At 55.0% G+C, this 21,644-nt stretch overlaps 2 protein-coding genes across 5 annotated transcripts; both read right to left on the bottom strand.

Moving 5' to 3' along the window:
- Positions 1–2,136: 2,136 nt before the first annotated feature.
- Positions 2,137–4,999, bottom strand: BRF2 (BRF2 general transcription factor IIIB subunit). The gene is made up of 4 exons (XM_086628142.1): positions 4,846–4,999; positions 4,181–4,240; positions 3,713–4,034; positions 2,137–3,054 (listed from the first exon to the last, which is right to left on the bottom strand). Exons 1-4 carry the CDS (start codon positions 4,997–4,999, stop codon positions 2,343–2,345), a joined length of 1,248 nt encoding a protein of 415 aa, XP_086484268.1. The 3' UTR covers positions 2,137–2,342.
- A 3,980-nt stretch (positions 5,000–8,979) lies between these two features.
- RAB11FIP1 (RAB11 family interacting protein 1) lies at positions 8,980–20,741 on the bottom strand. 4 transcript variants are annotated; one of them, XM_086628135.1, is made up of 7 exons: positions 20,395–20,741; positions 16,955–17,406; positions 15,692–16,484; positions 13,933–14,744; positions 12,438–13,437; positions 11,156–11,261; positions 8,980–9,198 (listed from the first exon to the last, which is right to left on the bottom strand). In XM_086628135.1, exons 1-7 carry the CDS (start codon positions 20,739–20,741, stop codon positions 8,980–8,982), a joined length of 3,729 nt encoding a protein of 1,242 aa, XP_086484261.1. The 4 variants fall into 4 exon arrangements, with proteins under 4 accessions (XP_086484261.1, XP_086484259.1, XP_086484260.1 ...); XM_086628133.1 differs by having other exon boundaries at positions 12,438–14,744; XM_086628134.1 differs by having other exon boundaries at positions 12,438–14,744; positions 20,404–20,618.
- Positions 20,742–21,644: the final 903 nt, after the last annotated feature.

Raw genomic sequence — 21,644 nt, 5'->3', positions numbered from 1 at the left:
GAGAGATCAGTAAGTGATGCGAGTGCCTCGTTACCCACCAGTGTTCTCCGGGAGCGGGCGTGCCCCCGGGCGCTCGGCAAGAGCCCGCTCACGCCACGACTGCAATATTCCCGCCGAGGGGACCGCGCCGGGCATCCTTTCCGTACAGGCACCGTAGCGCCAACGCTTGTGCGACCCCGGCCTGAGCGAGCTGCTTCCGAGCGAGCCAGACAGCAGCTTCTCTGGCTGAAATGTTTTTACGTGCCAAAGTTTTCCCCTGCGTGCGTCAGACGCCAGCGTTGAGCCCTGTGGGTTACGCGGCTGCCGAAGTAAAAGCCATATTGCAAAGCAAGCACAAGGCGAGAGGGGCCTCGGCTGCAAGGCGAGGCGATTGTCTGCACCCTTTTGATGCCAGACACTAAAATCATGGCCAGAACAGGCTCCAGGCCCTCGGAGGTGTAAGCTATGCAATGGGCTGGGCTGCTGGAGCCGCGCTGCTGCCGGAGCCGAGACTGACCCTCTCCCCAAAGCACCAAAGAGCCGAGCCGTGGGCAGACCCGAAGCAGGTCCTGGTCCTTAACCCAGGGGTGCACGCTCGGAAATGCCCGAGTTTGCTCTCAGGAAGGCAGAGAAACCCCCCGGCTACCGGCCTCGCACTCATGTAAGACGAGAGGAAAGCGCTGGGGAGCAGGGGCCATTTCATGGGAGAGCAGGAGAATGATGCCAATTAATGAGGGACCTTCCTTGGACAGTTCACATGATGCATTTAAAGGGCTGGAACTTGATAAGCACTTATTTTTTCCCCATTTAAAAACAAGTCCCCCCTTTTTTCTAGCATGCAAATAAAAAAGCCGCCCCGCAGCCAGCAGCAGGCTGTGGGAGCCTTCCCCTGCCAGGGCTGGAGGGTTTCCGAAAACGAGAGGAGGCTGCGTACCCCACAGCCGGGCAAGGAGCACCCCAGCCCCGTGCTGGTGCAGGACAGCACTGCCTGCCCCTGCCCACGCCATGCCAGGGCTGCATCTCGCCCCTCGTCCGGCGTCGAGCCCGGCTGATGCTGACCCCAGCCCTAGGAGTGATGCAGAGGCAGCGGGATGGGAGCCTGGGGCCACCTCTGCTCCTCCCAGCCTCCCTCTGCCTCAGTTTTCTGCGTGCAAATGGGTTTCGTTATTCAGCTACCTCCCGAGGGGTCGCGAGGACCAGGGGCTGGTGGGGCCAGGGAGCCACAAGCCCGTGGAATAAAAAGCACTTAGTGGTGGATCCGCCTCACCTTCAGACACCCTCGGGGGCCCGGGGGGCTGGGGCACCCCCGGGCTCAATGCGGTTCTGCCACTCCCCGCCTGCCTCGACGTCGCTGCCACGTTTCGCAGCACCTGGTATTTAACACAAGTTCGATCCTTTTTGCCGATGCCGCAGCCCGCACGGTCGTGCTGATGCTGAGTTGTTGTATCTGCTTGCTGCACTGTGACAGTATTATCTAAAAAGCTTTGTATGATTAATTACACTTTTTTTTTTTGTCTGTTTACATTACAAGCAAATGACATATCAAGAAAGAGCTTCTTGCAATATACGTGGGGGAGGGAGGGGAAAGTATGCCAAAGAAATGTCTTTAAAAGGGTCTTTTTTTTGCATTTTTATATAAATAGAATGTTTCTAGCAGATATGTTTTGTTTAATATATTAAAGATTTGCCAATCTGCCAAGATCCCCTGTGATTTCTCTCAGACTTTGCATTCAAATACAACACGCCAGGCATGGAGAGGGCACTGCCAGCAGCACGCTGCCGTCACCAGCCAGCAGCAACACGCACGTGCAGCCCAAAGCTGCAGCTGTGCCCCATTTCCAGCAGTTTCACATCACCCACTTACCAAGGACGGGGCAGTTTTCTCTCAGCACCTCACGGTGTCCCCTTGACCCTCACAAAGCCATTCTGCCGAAGGAGGTGAAGCACGAGAAGGTGAGACCGTCCCTGGAAACCAGCGCCGATGAAGGAGCTGGAGACCTTCCCCAGGGCATCACCGGACTCGTGGCACTGTGCTGCAGGGCTGGGACTGGCCAAGACACCTTTTACCAGAGGCTGCAAAGAGAGAGAATCCAGAAACCAGTCCTGGCACTGCACTTCTATTTATTTCTAACGGAACCAGAACATAACCCAGAGCAGTTACTCCATAAAAAGCCATTTTGGTCCAGAACACAAAATGGGACGTAGCCCACTCCTTCCCCACAAACCCAGTCCCTTGGGTGACTGTCCCTGCAGCGTGTGATGGCTCTGTCACCGTTGGGTTTCACGCTTTTGGTCCCACAGTCCCTGCTGCCCCGGTGTCTCTGGCAGCACCATCCTCTGGACCACACTGGAGATGGGTGGCCTCATGGCCAAGCCTTGGCTTTCCTAAAGGCCTGGATCTCCTCCGGGCCCCGCAGGTACTGCTCGATTTCGCTGTCGGAGATGGGCTCATCACCGGTAATGGCAGAGTCCGAAGCGCTCAGGGCTGCCGTCCGCAGTCTCTTCCTGGGATTGATAAGGCAGGGTGGCAGCAAGGGCCTGGGGCCACCCTCACGCTGGCGTTTCCCTCCCGAGGGACAGACCTCTTCCTGCACTGCCTCTCCTGCTGCGGGGGGAGAGCTGGAGGAGTCCTCGCACGGGGCTGTGGCACGCCGCTCCTCCTCATCCTCCAGGCAGAAGGCGTTTTTCAGCAGGAAAATCCGATGTTGCAGCAGGTCCCCGATGTGCTTGACCACAGTTTTCTTGTCCATGTTGAACACCCTGAGCCAAGCGAGCTGGGAGGCCATTCTCAGGAGGATGTCGAGGAGCTCCTTCAGCCTCAGGTGTGCCGGCGGCGGCAGGTCGATGCCCGCCAGCTTGCAGAACCGCGCGAAGGGGCAGGTGAGGCGGGTGGCGGGCTGCAGCGACTGCCACGACAGGAAGGCTGCGGCCGTGACGATGGGAATGGGGTGCCGGCCAGTGACCAGCCACGTCTCGCTGGCCAGCTCCACCACCTGCATCGTTCGGGCGACCATCTTCTCCTTGTCCTCCACGAACGGGGCAGGGACGTCGGCCGCGTGCTGGAACAGCCGAAAACTGCAGGAGCGAAGAGCCCGTTGTTAGCACCAGGGCACAGGGGAGCCTCACCGCGCAGCGGGAATCCAGCTCCACGCGGGACTGGCTGCAGGAAGGTCCTTCGGGACAAACACACCCTTCTGCATGGGCTCCTGCTCATGGTACCTGGCTAAGTGCCTCACTGCCCTCTCCAAACTGAGGAGAAAGGGACAGGAGGAGAAGAATCACAGCCCAGACTGTGACAAGGGAGGCAAAAAAGCCATTGCAGCCTGTGAAAAGCCCAGCACACACACAGGCCATGTTCCCAGCCCATCAGCAGGCACCAGTCCTGCTGACATCCGCCTCTGGCTGCTCTGTTGTACCACCAGCGCTGGCTGGGGCGAGAACTCGATGAAATTTGTCATTTAAGGGACAACAGAGTGCGCTCCCAGCTCATAAATTCTAGATGCTGCTCCACCACCAGCACTGCCACCCAGCCCAAGGGCTCCTGGTGGATACACCCCCCTTAGCACACGGGGCTGCGAAACGCCCACGGGAATGCTTTTCCGGAGGCTCTGGCTTTGCCTCAGTGTGCACACTGTGTGTGCTTGTGCCCTCCTGCCCCGGCTGCGTTCCAGCAGCTTTTCCACCCATCCTGTCCAACGCAGGACTCCGAAATGGCTGCAAGGGGCCCCGTTACCTGTTCAGGTGCGTCTTGACCAGATCTGCCAGGCTCAGGGCGGGCACGGAGAGCCCGAGCTCCTTCTGAAGGCTCAGGTAGACGCTGGCGAACAGCTCCTGCTTCGCGTAAAGGAGGGAGCAGATCGTCCCCATCGTCAGGGGCCAGTTGTGCTGTCGACAAGTCACGAAGACGCAGCAGCCCCCCAGGAGCTCCTTCTTCTCCAGACTGACCAGGTGGAAGGAGGGGTGCTGCACAGCCCTCTGGAAGTACGACACCGCCGTTTCCCCAAACACCATCGGGAGCTGGAGGACTTTACAGAGATCCTGGACCCGCCTGATCCCTGTGAGAAGACACCACCCTCAAAAATCCCCTCAAGCAGCTTTTACCATTTCAGAGAGCGTTAGAAACACGTTACACGAGGTAGAGCAAGGCGGGCAGCAGCCAGAGGGAACGGGGTGCGAGGGAACTCGCGGGGCACGCTCTTACCGCGCTGCAGGCAGCGGCTCCGCTGCTCCTTCTGCCCGGTGCTCTGGGAATACGTCACCTCTGAAAAACAGCCGGCGTCAGACCCGAGAGTCCCACAGAGACCCCCGGGGACAACGTCGTGTAAACTCTGAGCCCACGGTCCTGGATTTCAGTTATGGGAATTGACAGGTCCTCGATGCCACCAAACTGGCGGGCGGCACAGGCTAAGGGAGGAGCGGGATCCCTTCCCACCACTTCATTGGAGCAGATGTCTCAGAACAGAGAACCAGAACAGAACCAGAACCAGCAAACGGCCCCGGGGCTGCCCCATGCGCAGCCATGGGAGGAGATTTAAACACCAACGAGCAGCACTCCAGTGGCTCCCAGCCTAAAACTGGCAGAGAAGTGCTATCGCTCTGACTCTATAATGGAAAACCGCGCGTGGGGAGGGAGGGGGAAAGCGGGCGCCCCGATCCCGGCAGCGCCCATCACCGCCCCGTCCCCCCCTGACACCGAGAGACCCGCAGAGGTGCGGAGCGGCCGCTCGCGGAGCCCTTCGCTGCTCAGACCGACTCGGAACGGTCAAACCGCGCTTCTCCCCGTCGGTTTCGCACGGGGCCGGACGCGAACGCGCCCGGGACGCCCCGAGCCCGTGACCCCGCCGCCGGGCCCGGCCCCCGGCGCACCTCGCAGGTGCTCCTCCTCGGAGTAGGTGGTGGTGAGGAGCCCCTCGGCCAGGACGCAGCCGCAGGCGGCGCAGACCAGCTGCTGCTGCGCGTAGTGCGCGTCCTCCACCAGCGCGGCGGAGCCGCACTCGGGGCAGCTGCCGGGCGCCGCCATGGCCGCCGCGCCCCCGCCCGCCGGTAGCGGCACCGCCCGCCGCGTCCCCGCCCACCAATAGCGGCGCCGCCCGCCGCGCCGCAGCCCACCAATAGCGGCACCGCCCGCCGTCTATCGCGCCCCCACCCACCAATAGAGACACCGCCCGCCGCGTCCCCGCCCACCAATAGCGGCACCGCCCGCCGTCCATCGCGCCCCCACCCACCAATAGAGACACCGCCCGCCTCGCGCCCCCACCCACCAATAGCGGCACAGCCCGCCGCGCCCCGCCCACCAATAGCGGCACCGCCCGTCTCGCGCCCCCGCCCACCAATCGCGGTGCCGCCCGCCGTCCGCCGCGCCCCCGCCCACCAATAGTGGCACCGCCCGCCGCGCCCCGCCCACCAATGGCGGCACCGCCCGCCGCGCCGCCCCGCCCGCGCTCCGCGTTCCGGGCGCCGCGAGTTCCGCCCCGACGGACGCGCCGGCCCCGGGTGCCCGCGGAGGGGCGGAGGGCACCGCCAAAGCACAAACCCGCCCCCTCGGGAGCGCAGCAGCCGCAGCGCGTCACGCCCGACCCCGTTCGAGCCACAGCCCGCCCGGAGACCCGACGTGCCGCGGGCTCCGGTGCCCCCCCGCGTTCGCCTTCCCGCAGCGGCGGAGGATGCGGGCAACGCTGGCGCTCAGGCTCCCGCAGCGCAGAGCGGGTGCCGGCTAAACGAGACAGCAGGAGGCTGATTTCCTCGCTGCCCGCAGTTTGGGGGCCATTGCAAGCAGGACCGGAGCTCTGACCGGGTGACGGAACCGGCTCCCGGCCAGAGAACCCGCCACACGTTTCTCTTCTGCCTCTGCTCTGCAGACACTCCCCGTTCTCAGGATGCTGATGGGCTCGTCCATCAGGTTTCTCCACCCTGCACGGTGTTTACCGTGAACTTCCTGCACAGGTAGCTTGCAGGGATGGGACTAGCCCAAAAATACCTTGAGGATGAGGAGTTCCGGGCAGCAGAGCTGGTCACGAGGGGGGGGATGAGGCCCTTCTGAAATTGCTCTTTCAGGAAAAAAAAAAAAAGACAAAATGATCAGAACACTGGATTTAAGGCATTTTTATTTTAGTGTTCTATGAAACCAAAAGGCATTTAAAACCAAATAGGTACCCAGGCTAAAAGCAGACAGTACAAACAGGGAAAAATTACATTCGGATCCTTCAATAATAAAACAATATGTTTGATTCGTAAGGCCCTTAAAGTCAAGGTGAAGCACCTTGCTGGACATAAAATGCCAGCCAGCCCTCTTATGCCAAAGAAAGGCTCTAACTGGTATTGCCAACAAAAGACTGAGGACAAGGTTTGTGCTGCTTTCCCAGCCACGGAGGTCGAAGCGTGGCTGGTGCAGGACCGTGACCCTGCAGGGGCAACAGCCAGGCACAACCCAGGGTCCACCTCAACAGACGCGGCTGTAAGTGGCAAAAAAAGCTGCCAGGAGAGGATATGACAAGTTTTAAGGCTCCATCTCCAAGAACACCACTAGAGAACACATCACCGTTTTGTTTCTGTTCGTGGCGTTCCTGCCAACAGGAACACACGTTATCCCAACTCTGGAAAATCCGTACTCCAAAAGCATCACACACAGCACCGCGGTGCCTTCAGCAGCCAGCGACTCAGTAGTACCCACACTGTTTTAAAATGAGCAAAAAAGCAAGAGTCCAGTATTGCTTCCCATGCACCCAGTTATGACTACCAGTAACACCATTTTTTTTTAACCGTTAAGCCATCGTGTTTTCTGGGACATCAGAAAGCTGTGGAATAAAGTCTAGAAGACGAGTCTATCAGTGAGGTATAAGCAACCATTTCCAGAAATCCACTGAGGCACAAGGAGGAAATAAATCAATCCTTCATCTTCCTCACTATTTCAAGGCACGAGAAGCAGCAGCAGTTTTCAGTAAGGCCAACCAGTACCTCTTAAAATTAAAACCACTGGTCAAAAGCTGAAGATGCCCCTAAGACCTTCTCCATTGCAGATCCTTCATTCACAGAAGAGGGAACAGCAGAAAAGAAACAACCCCTTCACTGAAGACATCTGCTCAAACAAAAATAAAACTAGAGAAAAGTACCTGAAGTCTTAGAAGACTCTTAACACTTAAGGTTTGTTTCAACTCGAGCTTCCCACGAAGGACAGCTCTGTCCAAAAAGCTCCAGTCTTTGGCAGTCAGTCAGTTTAGAGTGATAAAAATGTGATTAACAGCATTTTTTGACTTTTCCAATAAATGTATCTCTCTAGGCAAATATATTAAACTACTCTTCACTACAAAAATACAGCATTTGACAAGTCTCCAGGAGTTTTCAGTGGTTTATGAAAACAGCACACAGACTACTAACAGGCTGATAGTGGATCCAGCTGGTCTAGTCCCTCAATAAAGTGCTTTGCCGTAAAAAACAGAGTTAGACACTCACTCCTTGTGAGCTCAGCCACCAGCAACCCAGAAGACCCTTTCAACTTCCACAGGCAGGAGCGTTTGCTTTGGTCCTCTGCTGCCCGCTCTTCTGGCATTTCCATCATGGACTCTCGCAACCCTGATAAATCCCAGAGCTGCAAAGAGGCACCTTATTTTTTGATCTTTGACAGAGCTTGCCAGGAAAAAAGTCACATTTAGTTTTCCAGTGGAAGAAGCCTGTTGTGGTGGCCGCTCGATAGCGCTACGTTGGTATTTGCAGTCGGATGAGAAGGGGAGGAGGAAACACCCATCTCCATGGAGCTGCAAAGCAGCCACGCGTTAAGAAAGCAGACTGAGAGGTCTCCATTGTCCAGCAACACCAGCACTCTCTCTCAGCTACACAAAACCTTCATTCCATTCTGAGCACCACGTCACACAGAAAACCCAACCGGATTTGCACACCAGCTCACGTCCCCAGGGGAGGCTCCTCCCTGGGCCAGGGAAGGAATGCAGGAGAGAACGCGCTGTAAGACTGATCACCTTGGAAGGTCGTTCCAAGGTAAGCCCCAGCTTAAACCCCAGGCATTTAAATTTAATAAACTGAAAAGCATAAAAGGAAAATTGTCACAGAACTCCCACGCAGCACGAGACACGGGCCATGTGGACTGCGAATTCCACACCTATTCCAGGCTACAGAACAGAAACGAGGCGTACCTTCGCCTCCCTCGCTGGAACAACCTTCCAATCAGGAATTCGAAGTCTATAAGAGAAGAGCTTCTGATTGAAAACACACCTTTGGTCCAAATTCATTACTGCCACTCCTACGGCAGACAAACGTACCGGGACATCTCGTTTCCTATACCAGAAAAACCTGTAAACGTTCCTCTTGGAGAACTGCTTAGAAGCAGCATGTGGATTGTATAAAGTATAAACAGTATCAAGATGAAACTTTACAAGATTAACTAAGCTTTGCTTCTTCCTTTCCAATCTAAGGTTTAACTTGCACTTAACTTGTAGGGCATTAATTACTTTTAAAACACAGCCCGCCCAGCCTGGTCTGAAGCACACATCTTTGGACTTCTCCAATGTAGCTGTTAATTTTTTTCTTTAAAACAATCAAATCCTCAAGCTCTACTGTACAACATGTTATATTGCACTACAACTTAAGAAATGGAAAGAAGAGTAATTGGTCTATGAAAGCTGCTACAAAACAAAACCACGAAAAGAAAAATATTCATAAAGGATCATCAGTGCCTCGCTGGCAAGCAAAACACATCAAAAACCCTTCCCCCTTCCCGCCCCAATCGGCCTTTGGATTAGACGCCTGAAGAAATCTTGCCAAATCATGGAAAGAAACCAAAAAATAAATATGATAACTTGACTCCACTTCTGGACTCCATACACGAGACCTGATGTAACTACTAATCAAACTGAGAGTTGCTCAAGGCAGAAACAGGAAAGAGGTCATTTTCTGTGGGCAGCACAACTGGTACCACCACATCGTCTCCTCGTTAATCAAACTCCATTGGCGGGAATTCAGTCCTTTGTTCAGCCTCCGTCCCGAGAGCTTTTACATCTTTCCAGCTTTTTTGTTTCCAGACGTTGAAACACGAAGAATGTTGGGGGTTTCTTCCATGACTCTGACAAGCAAGTTATCGATGTAGTCTTCGAGCTCACGCACCTGGAGATCTTTCTTGGTAATTGCATCCTTCTGTTTCAAGACCAGCTGGATCAGCTCATCGTGTGTTAGCTGAGCATAAGCATAGGCAGGATCTGAAGGATCATATTTCTTCGGGAGAGAAGAAAGGCAGGGTCATTACAGACATACAGGCGTTTCAAAACAGCAACAGAACAGTATCTGGTAGCTGGCTTGGAGGATTTAAAGCACCAAAGAACAACTTTACACACAGCGTTTGCAGAACCACAGCTGCTCTTCGAAAGCAATTTTAAAAGATATGAAGCACAGCAGTAAGTTCCACCCAAACGACATTCTGGACCAGCGGTCACTAGCGCTGTAGGACCAAGACCAGCAGGATGCACAGGCACCACCAAGGACAAGGAGAGGCTGGCGGGCCAGGCCAGGCGAGCTTGCTGCCACAAAGCACCTTTTGGACCATTAGCAAACCTAGCCTGGAAAAATTCATAGGAAACACTATTTACTTATGCACTTCCAGAACGTAGGAAAGCTTTTTGAAAGTATTCAGAGGAAAAAAGAGCAACTGCCTCAGAGTAAGTGCATCCTACTTAAAGCACAGAGACACAGTTTATAGCACTTAGGCAGTCTCCAAGCAAGACAAATGCTATGGACAGCAACCAGGCCACCAGTTTTAGCATAAAAATCTTTGCAAAACGTCAGTTCTGTAATTCAACTCTTCTACAAAAGAATCCACCCACGCTGGCTCCAGGCAGCGGCCCGTCCAGCCCAGTGAAGGTGCACAGAAGTCACAGCCACGCACCATCAACCACCATCGTCCGCAGACGAACGCTGGGACAGCGGCTGCTTAAAACATACCAAAGGCCAAAAAAGCCAAATTCAGGTGAAACAGCAAGAAACACCCACCCAGGCCTCTGGCATTTCCCTCTTACTGCAGTTATCGCTCTGAAAACACACCAAAGCACAGCTTCTCCAAAAACTCTGCCTTTAACCCTTAAGCAAACCTGACATGTAATTAAACAGCTTCTGCCAATGCCTCCAGCCACCTTCTCGGATGCTGCAGCAGAACTTTCACAGTTTTCTTTCACAGGGAGCGTGCACACAACAGGCTCCCGTGACTCCATCAAGCATCATTTCTTATGTGGAATCAGAGCACCGCCGCAGAACACTAATTACAAGTTTCCAACTCATTCAAAATAGCAACACGTCAGTTTGAATCATTTAACTCGCGTTTTCTTCTTTCCCACTTACACCAGGAGGAGGCACTACGGTTATTTCGGGCCTAACTTTTCCTTTTCCCCAAGAACCCCTTACAGACAATAACGGTACCCAGCGTTTTAACCTGCCAACCTGGGAAGGCTTCTAGCCATTCTAATCAACATGACTTTCAAGCTATGCCTTAAGTTTCGATGTCTCTTTTCAGGCCAAGATGATGAAAAAAACCTCCTTTAAATCCGAGTGACTATGCAAACTGCACAGCTACACCTTTAGGGAGCAGCCGTGCTCCAACGGCGCACGCCTGCCCTCTCGATCCACACGGGATATTAATGCAACACATCCCAAGGCAACAGCCACCCTGAGGTGGCTTTTTCCCCACTTTCTCAGCTTGAAGAACCACATACTTATTTCAGGGTGAAAAGGAGCTTTGGGGACTAATCCTGTCTGAAAATAAACAGTGAGTAATGTGTCCAATCTTCTGCGCAGATCCGAGACGCAGCTCCCACACGGCCCCGACGGGACGGTCTTCCAGGGGTAGTACAGCCCCCGAGTCACCCGTGGTGCCCACCTCACGGTCACACACATCCCTCACCTCTGGGCAGCCAGACAGCACCCGCTCTCCTCTCTCCCCCACCGCAAACAAGAGGCACCGATTCTATTAGAGATCAGTTCGCAAGAAAAGAAAAGCATTTAAAGACTGTTCCCACCTTTGGGGACTGACTAAAGGAAAACTCACACTCCCCACAGCCTAAAAACCACAGTTCTTCCTCTGCTCAGGATACACGATATGAGCCTAAACAAACCATCCTGAATACAGAAACTCTGTTCAATTCACTGCTTAAGCTTTGGTTTAAAGCACCACTTCCCCCCGTACCTTCACGTTCACCTCGAGCAGCTTTTCGTTCATTGTGCTGATGACATTCAGGTTTTTACTGTGAGACTTGTTTGCTGTGGCGTTCATTGGCTTCACAGGATGGGGTCTGTAACAGTAAAACGGGCTGATGTTATTTAGGCAGCACGTGTAACACCAGCACTACACAGATCTTCAGACTAAAAGTAAATATAGACAGAAATCGGGGCAAATTCCTACCCTTCTCTATCTCCAGAGAGATATGAGATAGAGCTTTGGGAAGAGAAGGCATTTCTGTCTCAGCTACAAGCTTTTAATAAGTACATCCCAGTTCTCTTTCTGCTCCCTTTACTGACTGAAGCCATTGCAGATAGAGTCACCAGGGAGATACACCCTGAATGTCACAAACGCAAAGCCAGGTTGCTCCACACGAGAGGGCAGTACACAGCAGCAGCTGCCCTGATTTCTCAAGCACTAGTGTTTGAGCCTGACTTTCCAAAGGAGAACACATCTGTGGTTCTTGCGACGCACCAAATACTTCTACTATCCTGGGACGAGCACGTATGACACCTTTTCCAAGGTGAACTTTGGCCACAAGCTGCAAGAAGCGCTATATTTATTTGCTCCAGCAGGATTTACGCTGCCAATTTTAATACAGGAAGAAAATGTTACTTGTTTCTCAGCAAAAGCCAGCCCAGAAGGGTCCTGGACCCTAGACGGAGTTCTGCAGATAAAGTACCAAGGGCTGACCAGTCAGCGGCACTGCTCCTCGGGCAACAGCGGCCCAGCACGCAGGAGGAGCTGCAGGCAGCTCTGGAAAGCAGCCGGAGCGTTTTTGGGAGAGGCTTAGCTGCATGTTTGCTGTGATTCACTGCGAGGCTCACGAGCCCTGTTTGCTCAGGAAAGGAAGCACCCCAGTTTATCAGGCGTCCTCTGACCATTCTCCCATTTCTGAAAAACGGATGGATTGCAGTCCATTTCCCCAACTGGATGAAATGTCCCTATTTCTTAAACTGTGACCAAGTCTTCCTAACATTTTTCCTTAAGAGGTAGCACCGAGATGAATGGCAGGTCCCCTCGAGTGCTCTGGGAGTCCTCGACAGCCACACAGATGTATCTGGTGCCAGCACTGGTCCCACACTGGTGGGACAGCACCCAGAGGAAGTTAAGGCTGTACGATGCCATGTCCCTGCAAAGCGCTGTGGATTCCTGCAGCTGGAGGGACAGATCTGTGCTCACGGGAAGAAAAAGCAACGCTCACACCAGCACGGAGACACTTTCTGTGCGTTTCCCCACGTTCTCTCACCTGTGCTTAGGAGACACGGTCTCACCACCCTGCTCAGTTTGGTTAGGGTATGGTTCAGAGGGTGAAACCCGTGCCTGAAGAAGCTTCTTCTTGCCAGAATTTCCTGCTTTATCTGCGAAGCCCTTGGCTGTTGGCTTTTTCGGAGACTCTGCTCTACGACTTGGGGTGTCAGAGAGAAGGGAATGAGAGGAAGAGTAGGGCTGGGAAGGACTTGACAGGGAGGAAGAGGAAACAGAAGGCTCAAAGAAGTCGCACTCTGCACGCTCCTCAACACCTGCACTCATTTTCAGTTCTTGTTTCTCAAAATGACCATTACGCTCCCCGGAACGAGACGTCCTGCCTAAGCCTGAGTCAGCTCCCTGCTCACTGACCCCGGGAACACCCGCTCCGGCAGGCAGCACGGGTGGTTCGCTCGCCTTACGAGCGCCAGGAACGCTCCCTCCTCCTGGAGCCGCCGGGGTGACCCGGGCTGCAGCGGAGCCATCGGAGCGCTCTCCCAGTTCTTCATGCAAAGGCACTGAACCTAGGGACGACTTTCCTGTCTCTGAAACGTTTCTATCACCTGCGGCCACACCACGGTTCTCCTGACAGTCACCCAGCAGCTCGTCGTCGGAGCCTCCCTCCGGAATAGCTGGAAGACCGGCCAGTTTCGAACCACGGTCTCCAGTAATGGGAATGGCAGACTTCAGATTTGTCAGACAGTCAAATAAATCGTCATCACCTTCATTTTTTAAATGCCTGTTGCTGCCGTCATCTCTGAGCATCACTGGTGGAGCGATAGTCTCTAATGAGCCACTTTGGTGGAGGCACCCACGGGCATCCAAGGCTTTATCAGGATGTAAGGGGAGCCCAGGCACAGATCTGACACCATCACCTGAAGAAGGCACGTCACCATTTAACTCCTCAGCCTGACAAACTGGTGGGCACTTTGGCATTAAAGATAACCGTGGTGCTGGCTTTGGAGCGACCAACACCGCGCTGCCAGCCCTCCCTGCCCCGGCTTCCCGAGGGGACAGTGTGCCAGCTCCCGAGGTTGGGTTGGCAGATCCTACTCGAGAAAAGGAGTCACTTCTATCAAGCGGAGTTGCTCGGGGCTCTAACGTGGGTGCATGTTCTTCCCGTGTCCATTCACCAACGACCTCCTGCTTCTCGCTCCGCTCCCTCTCAGGGCGAGGTGGCTGTTCAGCACCCAGCTCTGGCAAGAGGCTTTCACTACGCTTCGAGAGAGATGCAAAGTGTCTGCTGTCCTTCGTGGAGGGGTCAGTATTCACCCCACCTACTCCCCCACCGCCCTGGGCGGCGCTCTTGCCGTTTCGGATGGGACCTGTGCTGTCACTAGAGAGTTCTGGTGACAAGTGGGACCCCGGTTCCAGCTGATGAGCAAACCCTGCTCGCTCTCCTGTTGCACCTGAGCCCGTCGACAGCATTTCACTGAAATCAGAGCGCTGCTTTTCACGTTCCTGCCCACCCAAATCCTCATCACCCGACCCTTCACGGAGAAAGGACACAGATTTCCTGTCGCCTGGCTTACTTATTTTCAAAGAAGTCTCAACCTGAAGCTGGGGAGAACCGCACTGCTTCTTTGGAGCCAGAGCAGGGTTGTCAGAAAGGGTGCTGGGAGGGCTGGGTACAGCGCTGACATTACTAGTTAAAGCCACATCTGTAGCACTCCCTGAAGGACCAGCTCGTTTCAGCTCAGCGGGGGGTTCTGCTGAGGAACAGCCTTCATCACCAGGCAGGCAGCAAGGGGAAGAACTCGCAACACCTTTGAGACCTGCTGCATCTGCTTCCCACCCAAGCTTGGATACGAAGGGATTGTTGTCATTAAAACGACAATCAGAGGGGAGAGAAGCTGCGGATGGGTGAGCCAGACCCCCGAAGGCCCGTGTATCAGAGTGTGCAGGACCACGGCCCCGTGAGCTCTGCCCCCATCCAGAAGCAAAAGGATTATTGCCACTACCAGAGCCCTGCCCAGGAAGAGGTGCTTCGGGAACGGAAGCTGCAAGATGATGGGACAAAGGGAAACGGGTAATGCCATCGGGATCCAGGGCTGTAGATGCCCTGCCCCACTCAGCAGTAAAGGGGTTCTTGCCACTCAAAAGCTCTGCAGCAAAAGGAGGAGGAGAAATAACAGATGCGGAACTAGTAATGTTTTCAGAGTCTGGCACTTGGACTTTTTGTCCTGTTTTAGAAATAAAAGGATTATTGTCACTACTGATACAGTGTACAGAAAGAAAAGCAGGGAGGGAATGAGGTGCAAGAGTAGGAAGCGTGGCTTTGGTTTCCTCCTCTGACGACACGCCCAGTCTGCAAAAAGGGACAAAAAACTCGCATGACACTTGCAGATGCAACACGAGGCAGGAACAGACAAGCTTTAGCACCAGACTCCATCAACTCCTAACACTGGAGGTGAGCCATGCTTGCAAGGGACCTCACAGACTATCTGATGGACAGTGCACACTTAAACGTGCCTTCACGAAGCGCTCGACCTGTGTCAGAACACTTCTGCTGCAGAGTTTGCACAGGTTACTGCGGTGGCTGCTTTGAAGCACCATCTCATCTTTTGCACGCCAAGCAATGCTGTTAGTATGCAAGACAATCCATATGCCAGACGTCTAAACACGAGAAGCACTGGAAATAAGGAGTTAGAGACAGACACAAAACAGAGCCTTATTAGTAGGACACACCCATATACATATATATAAAACACACACACAGGGTTTTTATATATATGAAGGATAAAGGAGCAGAATTTCCGAAAAAGCCTTGTGTACAAATTCACACAGATGTCCTTCGTGTTGCCGTGAACGATGCCAAAAGTAGAAGGGCTCCCAGATTAACACTCTTGAAGACCACAACCGAATACAGAAGAGAAAAGTAGAGATGTTAGAACTGGTATTTCAGCCCCTGGGTATGTCCAAGTCGCACAGCTGAGAAGTTAGTTTTTGCAAGAGATCCAGCAAGAAATACCACCCCTACGGTACCTGAAAAGGTCCTTGCACCCACAGAACCACTACTTTGGCATCACTTAGGAGGAGCACCCCTATATCAATCTCTTGTTTCACACTGAGAAAGAACCCACGAGTTATTTGTTATTCAGCCACCCGGCACCCTGCGGAGCAGCACGGTCCTGCCGCAGGCAGGATGCCCAGCTGCGACGCGCTGCTCTGCGGCAGGAAGCAGATGGTCACAGCCTGCATCCCCCCCGCCGCACATCGCCACCTGTGCCAGCCTCCCAAGCGAGCACGACTGACCTGGGCTTGACAGCTTTGGTCTTCGCCGGCGCAGTAGGCTTTTCGGGTTTCCGTTCTTCCTCGAAAGGGTTGGGCAGCTGCTTATTTGCAGGGACGTCTTCTGCACGGTGAGCGTCTTCCGAAGGATCCCCTCTGCTTAAATCTGCTGGAAGTTCAAGATGTTTGGCCTCTGGTTCGTTCTTCTCTTCTGGAACTTTGTTTTCCTCACCCTGCAGGGTCCTGTCGGGAACATTCTCAGCATCATTGGTCTTCACTGCTTCCTTCTTCCCTGTGACCAGAGAGAGCAAGGCAGACTTTTTGTGCTCCGTTTTTCTGGTCTCCTTAATAACCTCGACACTCGGAGGAACGATGGTTTCCAGGTATTCTTCACTGCTAAGCAATTTGTATGATGGCAAAGTCATGGATTTAAAGGTCTCCAAGGATGCAGACCCAGAGAAAGCATGACTAGGAGATGTCCTTCCTGTCTCTTCAGGTCCTTTAGTAGATCTGGAAGACAGGTTCTCTTCTGAAGCAAAGAGCTGCTTCCTCCTGAAGTTGTGAGGAGAGGGTGAAGAGGCTGGAGTGTTGTCCTTTGTTGTGCTCTCTTCCATGTAAACGTGACTGCCATTGATACACAGGCTAGACTTGGAAATGGGATCGCTTTTGGATTTAAGGCCACTAAATAAAGAGAGCCCTTCTTTCTTGGTGTGGCTAGTGGTTATTTGGTTTAGTTGCCTGCTGTCCAAAGCTGCTGTTTTACGAGATTTAAACAGAGAAGGAGAGGACTTCTCTTCCAGGGCATTTCCAAAGGTTTCTGGAAAAAATAAACGGGGAGAAATTCAAGATGCAAGAACATCCTTTCCTCCAACACTTGCTACTGACCACCTCAGTGCTTCACAGTCATTACTGGATCGCAGCAGCAGAAACATTGCAAGCGTGACCATTCCAGCCACTTCCAAATCTCCCGGGTCCCCTCCCACCACCGGAGCGCACATGCCGTTCAGCGACCTCAAACCACCACAGGTCACTTAGTGTGACACTGTGCCACCCACACGTGCAGACACTGCTCGTGCAGCCCCACAGCTTCTATGTTACCCCAAGGTAAGCTTAGCCGTGAGCATCTAACATCCTCCGTGCACACCCACCACCGTGGAGAGAAGTGACTGCCCGTGGATTCATTCAGTAAGAAGAATTTAACCAGTACCCTAAAAAGTCTGAAAAGCACATGCAAACTTCCAGAGAAAGGCTTTGTGCTTCATCAGGGCAGTGAGTGCCCATACTCACTTTCCGAGGTTGGAGAGGTCTCCGACTCCTCGTCATCCCATTGCACCTGGAAGTCACTGGGCCGAAGTCGAATCCGAACCTTCTCGGTGACGGGCTGCTGCGTCGTCGGTAGGACTGACATGGACTGGGAGAGGGAAGTCTTCTGCAGGCCAGGTTTGGAAAACAGGGTTTTGAACTTTGATTTCTTCTTCTCCTTCTCGACTGCCTCATCTTCGCTGTCAGTGGGGGAGTGAGTTGTGCTGGGAATGATCTCCGACGCCGTGTCGGAAAAGCCACTGCTCCTCTTTCCCTTGAGCTTGTCTTTGAGCTTGCCAAAGGGAGACCGAGACTTGTCTTTCATGGACAGATCAAACATACTGGCTGTCATGTTGCTCCTCATAAACTGGATATCCACTTCGATCTCCCCTCTCTCCTTTTCTTTCTTCCCTGGTTTGGAGCGAAGCTTGTACCATCTGCAGAAATAAGGAGATTTCTTTTACGAACAAGTTCTCCAGAGGCATGGGTAATTTAGAACAACAAAATAAGCCTACAGTGAAAAAAAAAAAAAAAAAAGAAAAGAAAAGCCTTTAATCTTAGAACTATGTCATAATCATATGGCTCCAGGTGCCAAGGAAAACATTTCTTATTGTAAATAGAAAGTTATTAGTAAAATTTGCTTTAAAACCCAGACCAGGAAGAGTTAAAAAAAAAAAAATAAATAAACACAACATGGAATTCCTGCATTTCAGCTCAGTCACTCTCTTCTGTGCTTTCATCTGGCTTCCCTGAAACAAATCTGCAGAGGCTGGGACTTTGAAGTGGGTGCGAAAGAGGCAGCCTCAGAGCGCTGGAACTGGTACCAGAAAGCTTTGGCACACGCCCCACGCCCTCATACCTCTCATTCCAGCTTTTCATTGCTATCTTAACGCCTCTCAAGCCAAGGAACCCCTAATCAGCACAAGGAGCCAACGGCGCCTTGCAGACCTCTGGGGATTTCCACTCCCCTCCAGGATCCCGTGACCAGAGCGCACCAGGAAGGACGTTCCTTACAGACAGAACCTTATCCCTTTCCCCAAACGCAGCTCTGGAATATTAAGCACGCGCTCGGGGTGTCCTGAACTGCACCACCACCGTCCGCGTGCCGCTACCGCACGCGCTCAGGTACCGCCCAGTGACACCCAGACCCCATCAGGGCTGGAAAAGGAAATGACCAGTGCTGCACACCAACGCCTGTGTGCCTATTGCCGGAGCCGCGCGCTGCCCGACTCCGCAGAAGCGACAGGAGAGGCCACCTGGAAAGCGTCGGCTTCTTCTCCGTACGGGAAAATAAAGGAAGTGAAGAGAGCATGCAAATCTGCCTCTCCATCAAATTTGCACTTCGTTCCTCTGAAGGCGCACTGGGAACAATGGAAGAGATTAGGAAAAAGCAATTTGCTTCAGAGAGAATTCGAAACTAATGAGCGTCAGCTGAAGGAGACGAATTCAGCAACCTGCTACAGAGAAACACGCTGGAGGGAAACACACGCTGAAGCACCACGCCAGTTAGATGTTCAGACCCGAAGTTACAAGACACCAGCACCAGGGAAGGGATTTCGTACGGAGACAAAGGCTTTGCCAGGTCCCCGCAGCGGCCAGGGAAGCACCAATCCTTTGCCTTCCACACAAGCCAGCACCGGGCACTTTTGTTCTAAACCCCGTGATTTCTAGGAGCATCCTGCATTTGTACGGTGCCACAACAATCCCTCTGCCCCGGGGAAAGAGCAGGCCCGGTTCGAACGGCCAAAATACAAACGACGTGCTCAGCAAAACGCAGCTGAGCGTGACCAAACCCGGCCATCGCTCGGAGAAGCGCGCGGCTGCATCCACCTCGCTCGGAGCGGCTGGAAGTAAATAACGCACTGACAACGGCCCCGAAAACTAAAAAATAGAAAAGCTTATTAATTTCTTTTATTATGTTAGTGTGCACCTGTCAACCAACGCGTGTTTGTTTTCCAAACAAATCCAGCCCTTTATGGCTATACATCGCGGCAGCAAAGCGATGACAAAAGATACTGGCTTCCAACAGAACACCGAGGGTTGGGAGGACACTAACAACTGGGAACATCAGAAGCTTTCCCAGGAGCGTCCAAGTTCCATTCCCCCCTTCCCCCCCACTCTCCTTTGGCCCAGACATGAAGAAACCAGGTGAGGGGGGGGGGACCCATGGCGCTGACTCCCTGAACGCTGCTGACTGCGGACACCTTATGCTTCCAGCACAAACACGTTAGCGCTTGACACGACCTTAATGACCGCCGGGTTATAATTAAGGCTTCATCAGGCGGCGACGGCTTTGTCAAAACACAACCACGCAGACCTCGGCTTTGGCCAAGCCGGTGTCAACACCTGGATCTGCTCAGGTGAGCAAGAGGAAGGTGACTCACCCGCCACCTCAAGCCACATTACCAGGCTGCTGACTCCCAGTAACCACCCCGGGGATTTCGGCAAACGTCCCAGTGTTCATGTTCAAAGGAACAAGTCTGACACAGCACCGGCACTAATGGTGAAGCCTCCCAGCCCAGTGTCCAACTGGAAACAGCGAAGGCGGCCCATAACCACTGAATTATGGACGCTCCCGCACGCCTGGGCTCTGCTAAGCGTTTATCAGGAAAAGCGCAGGCACGGCCGGCCGCGTTCCTCCTCCGTCGGAAGCAGAAGGTGTTTCACACACACAAAGGTGCTCGGGCCAGCCCGGCTGTTCCTGGCACACGCTGTTGGCACTGCCGTGTCAATATTTAAAAATCAAAGCCACGCACCAGGCAGGACCAGCTCAGAAAGCACCAGCCGCGTTTCTCCGGGCCAGCAGCCGCAGGTGCCAGGACCCCCAGGCTCTGCCAGGGGAAGGCACCCCGGAGCCATGGGGGGCTGACCCCCATCAGCAGGGACCCTGCCCCGAGGGGGGACCCCATGGGCCCTGCCGGGGCTCGAGGGGAGTGTGGGGCGCAGGCTGCCCTGTCGGATCCCCACGCTGCTACGGGGCACAGGGGTCCCTCATGAGAACCCCCGGCCCCTGTAGGGCCCAAAGGCCCCCCCATCCCTCTCTCCAGCCCCCTGGGGGCACAGAGGTCCCCCCCCATCCCTCTCTCCAGCCCCGGGGGGCACAGAGGTCCCCCCCCATCCCTCTCTCCAGCCCCCGGGGGAAACAGAGGGGCCCCCCCCATCCCTCTCTCCAGCCCCCGGGGGGCACAGAGGGCCCCCCCCATCCCTCTCCCTGGCCCCCGGGGGGCACAGAGCCCCCCCCATCCCTCTCCCCGGCCCCCGGGGGGCACGGAGACCCCCCCCATCCCTCTCCCCGGCCCCCGGGGGGCACAGAGCGCCCCCCCCCATCCCTCTCCCCGGCCCCCGGGGGGGCACAGAGCCCCTCTCACCCCGCGTCCCCAGGGGTCCCCCCCCCGGCCTCCCTCCCCGGAGCCCCCCCCGCCCACCTGGTGTGCCGCCGGCCGCCGGCCGCCCTCAGCGCCGCCAGATCGACCTCGGCGCGTCCCAGGAACTTGTCGATGCCGACGAGGGCGCGGTGCAGCACGGTGAGGCGGAGCGCGGCGGGCCGCGGCGGCGGCGGCAGCTCGAAGGTGGCCTCCTCCCGCCACAGCGGCTGCCCCTGGCACCGCTCCGCCACCGAGGTGGAGAACTTCTCGCGGCCCAGCGCCATCACGGTGTAGGCGTCGCTGCCGCCGCTGCCCGCCGCCGCCTTGGCCCGCAGCCCCCGCGCCCGCAGCACCGTCACCTGCACGTGGGTGGGCACCCAGGCCGGGGCCGCGCCCGGGCCGGACATGGCGGCGGGAGCGGAGCGGGAGCGCGAGGGGAGCGGGAGCGGGAGCGGGAAGGGAGCGGCGCGTCCCGGTGCGCGTCCCGGTGCGCTCCCGCCCCGCCCGATCGCCCCGCCCCTCTCGCGAGAGCATGGGGCGGGGCGGGGGTGGGCGGGGCCGGGGCGGAGGGGCGGGGCCTCTGCCGTACAGGTGAGTGCAGGTGTGCGTGCAGGTGTGTGTGCAGGTGTGCGTACAGGTGTGCGTGCAGGTGTGCGTGCAGGTGTGCGTGTAGGTGTGCGTGCAGGTGTGTGTGCAGGTGTGCGTACAGGTGTGCGTGTAGGTGTGCGTACAGATGTGCGTGCAGGTGTGCGTGCAGGTGTGCGTACAGATGTGTGTGCAGGTGTGCGTACAGATGTGTGTGCAGGTGTGCGTGCAGGTGTGCGTGCAGATGTGTGTGTAGGTGTGCGTACAGATGTGTGTGCAGGTGTGCGTGCAGGTGTGCGTGCAGGTGTGCGCGGCAGGTACAGGGGTGCGGGTACAGGTGCAGGTACAAGGGGGGTGTATGGGTACAGGGATGTGCAAACGGGCAGGGCGGTGGGTACGGGGGTGTACAGGGCACGTATAGGGGTGTATGTATGAGTGTGTGTACAAGGGGTGTGTGTGTATAGGTACAGAGGTGTGCAAACGGGCAGGGCTGTGTGTTCAGGGGTGTGCAGGGGGAACATATAGGGGGTGTATGTACAGGTGCGTGTACAAGGGATGTGTGTATGGGTACAGGGATGTGCAAACGGGCAGGACTGTGTAGGGCACATATAGGGGTGTATGTACAAGTGTGTGTACAAGGGATGTGTGTGTAGGTACAGAAGTGTGCAAACAGGCAGAGCTGTGTGTACAGGGGTGTGTAGAGGTGTGTACAGGGGTGTAGGGGG

Source organism: Tauraco erythrolophus, chromosome 29 (genome assembly GCF_009769465.1).
Source record: "Tauraco erythrolophus isolate bTauEry1 chromosome 29, bTauEry1.pri, whole genome shotgun sequence".
Lineage (NCBI taxonomy): Eukaryota > Metazoa > Chordata > Aves > Musophagiformes > Musophagidae > Tauraco > Tauraco erythrolophus.
The sequence above is the reverse complement of the archived record's forward strand: the minus strand, read 5'-3'. Positions and strand labels throughout refer to the sequence as shown.

Bases quoted from the DNA above. Each gene is read 5' to 3' on its own strand.
- BRF2 (XM_086628142.1), bottom strand. From the start codon at position 4,999: ATGGCGGCGCCCGGCAGCTGCCCCGAGTGCGGCTCCGCCGCGCTGGTG. The intron at 4,035-4,180 runs GTAAGAGCGTGC...GTCTTCTCACAG, and splicing joins GAGCCGCTGCCTGCAGCGCG to GGATCAGGCGGGTCCAGGAT. The intron at 3,055-3,712 runs GTAACGGGGCCC...TCGCTCCTGCAG, and splicing joins GTCAAGACGCACCTGAACAG to TTTTCGGCTGTTCCAGCACG.
- RAB11FIP1 (XM_086628133.1), bottom strand. From the start codon at position 20,741: ATGTCCGGCCCGGGCGCGGCCCCGGCCTGGGTGCCCACCCACGTGCAG. The intron at 11,262-12,437 runs GTGAGAGAACGT...TTACTGTTACAG, and splicing joins ACCGTGTCTCCTAAGCACAG to ACCCCATCCTGTGAAGCCAA. The intron at 9,199-11,155 runs GTACGGGGGGAA...TCTCTCCCGAAG, and splicing joins TGCTCGAGGTGAACGTGAAG to AAATATGATCCTTCAGATCC.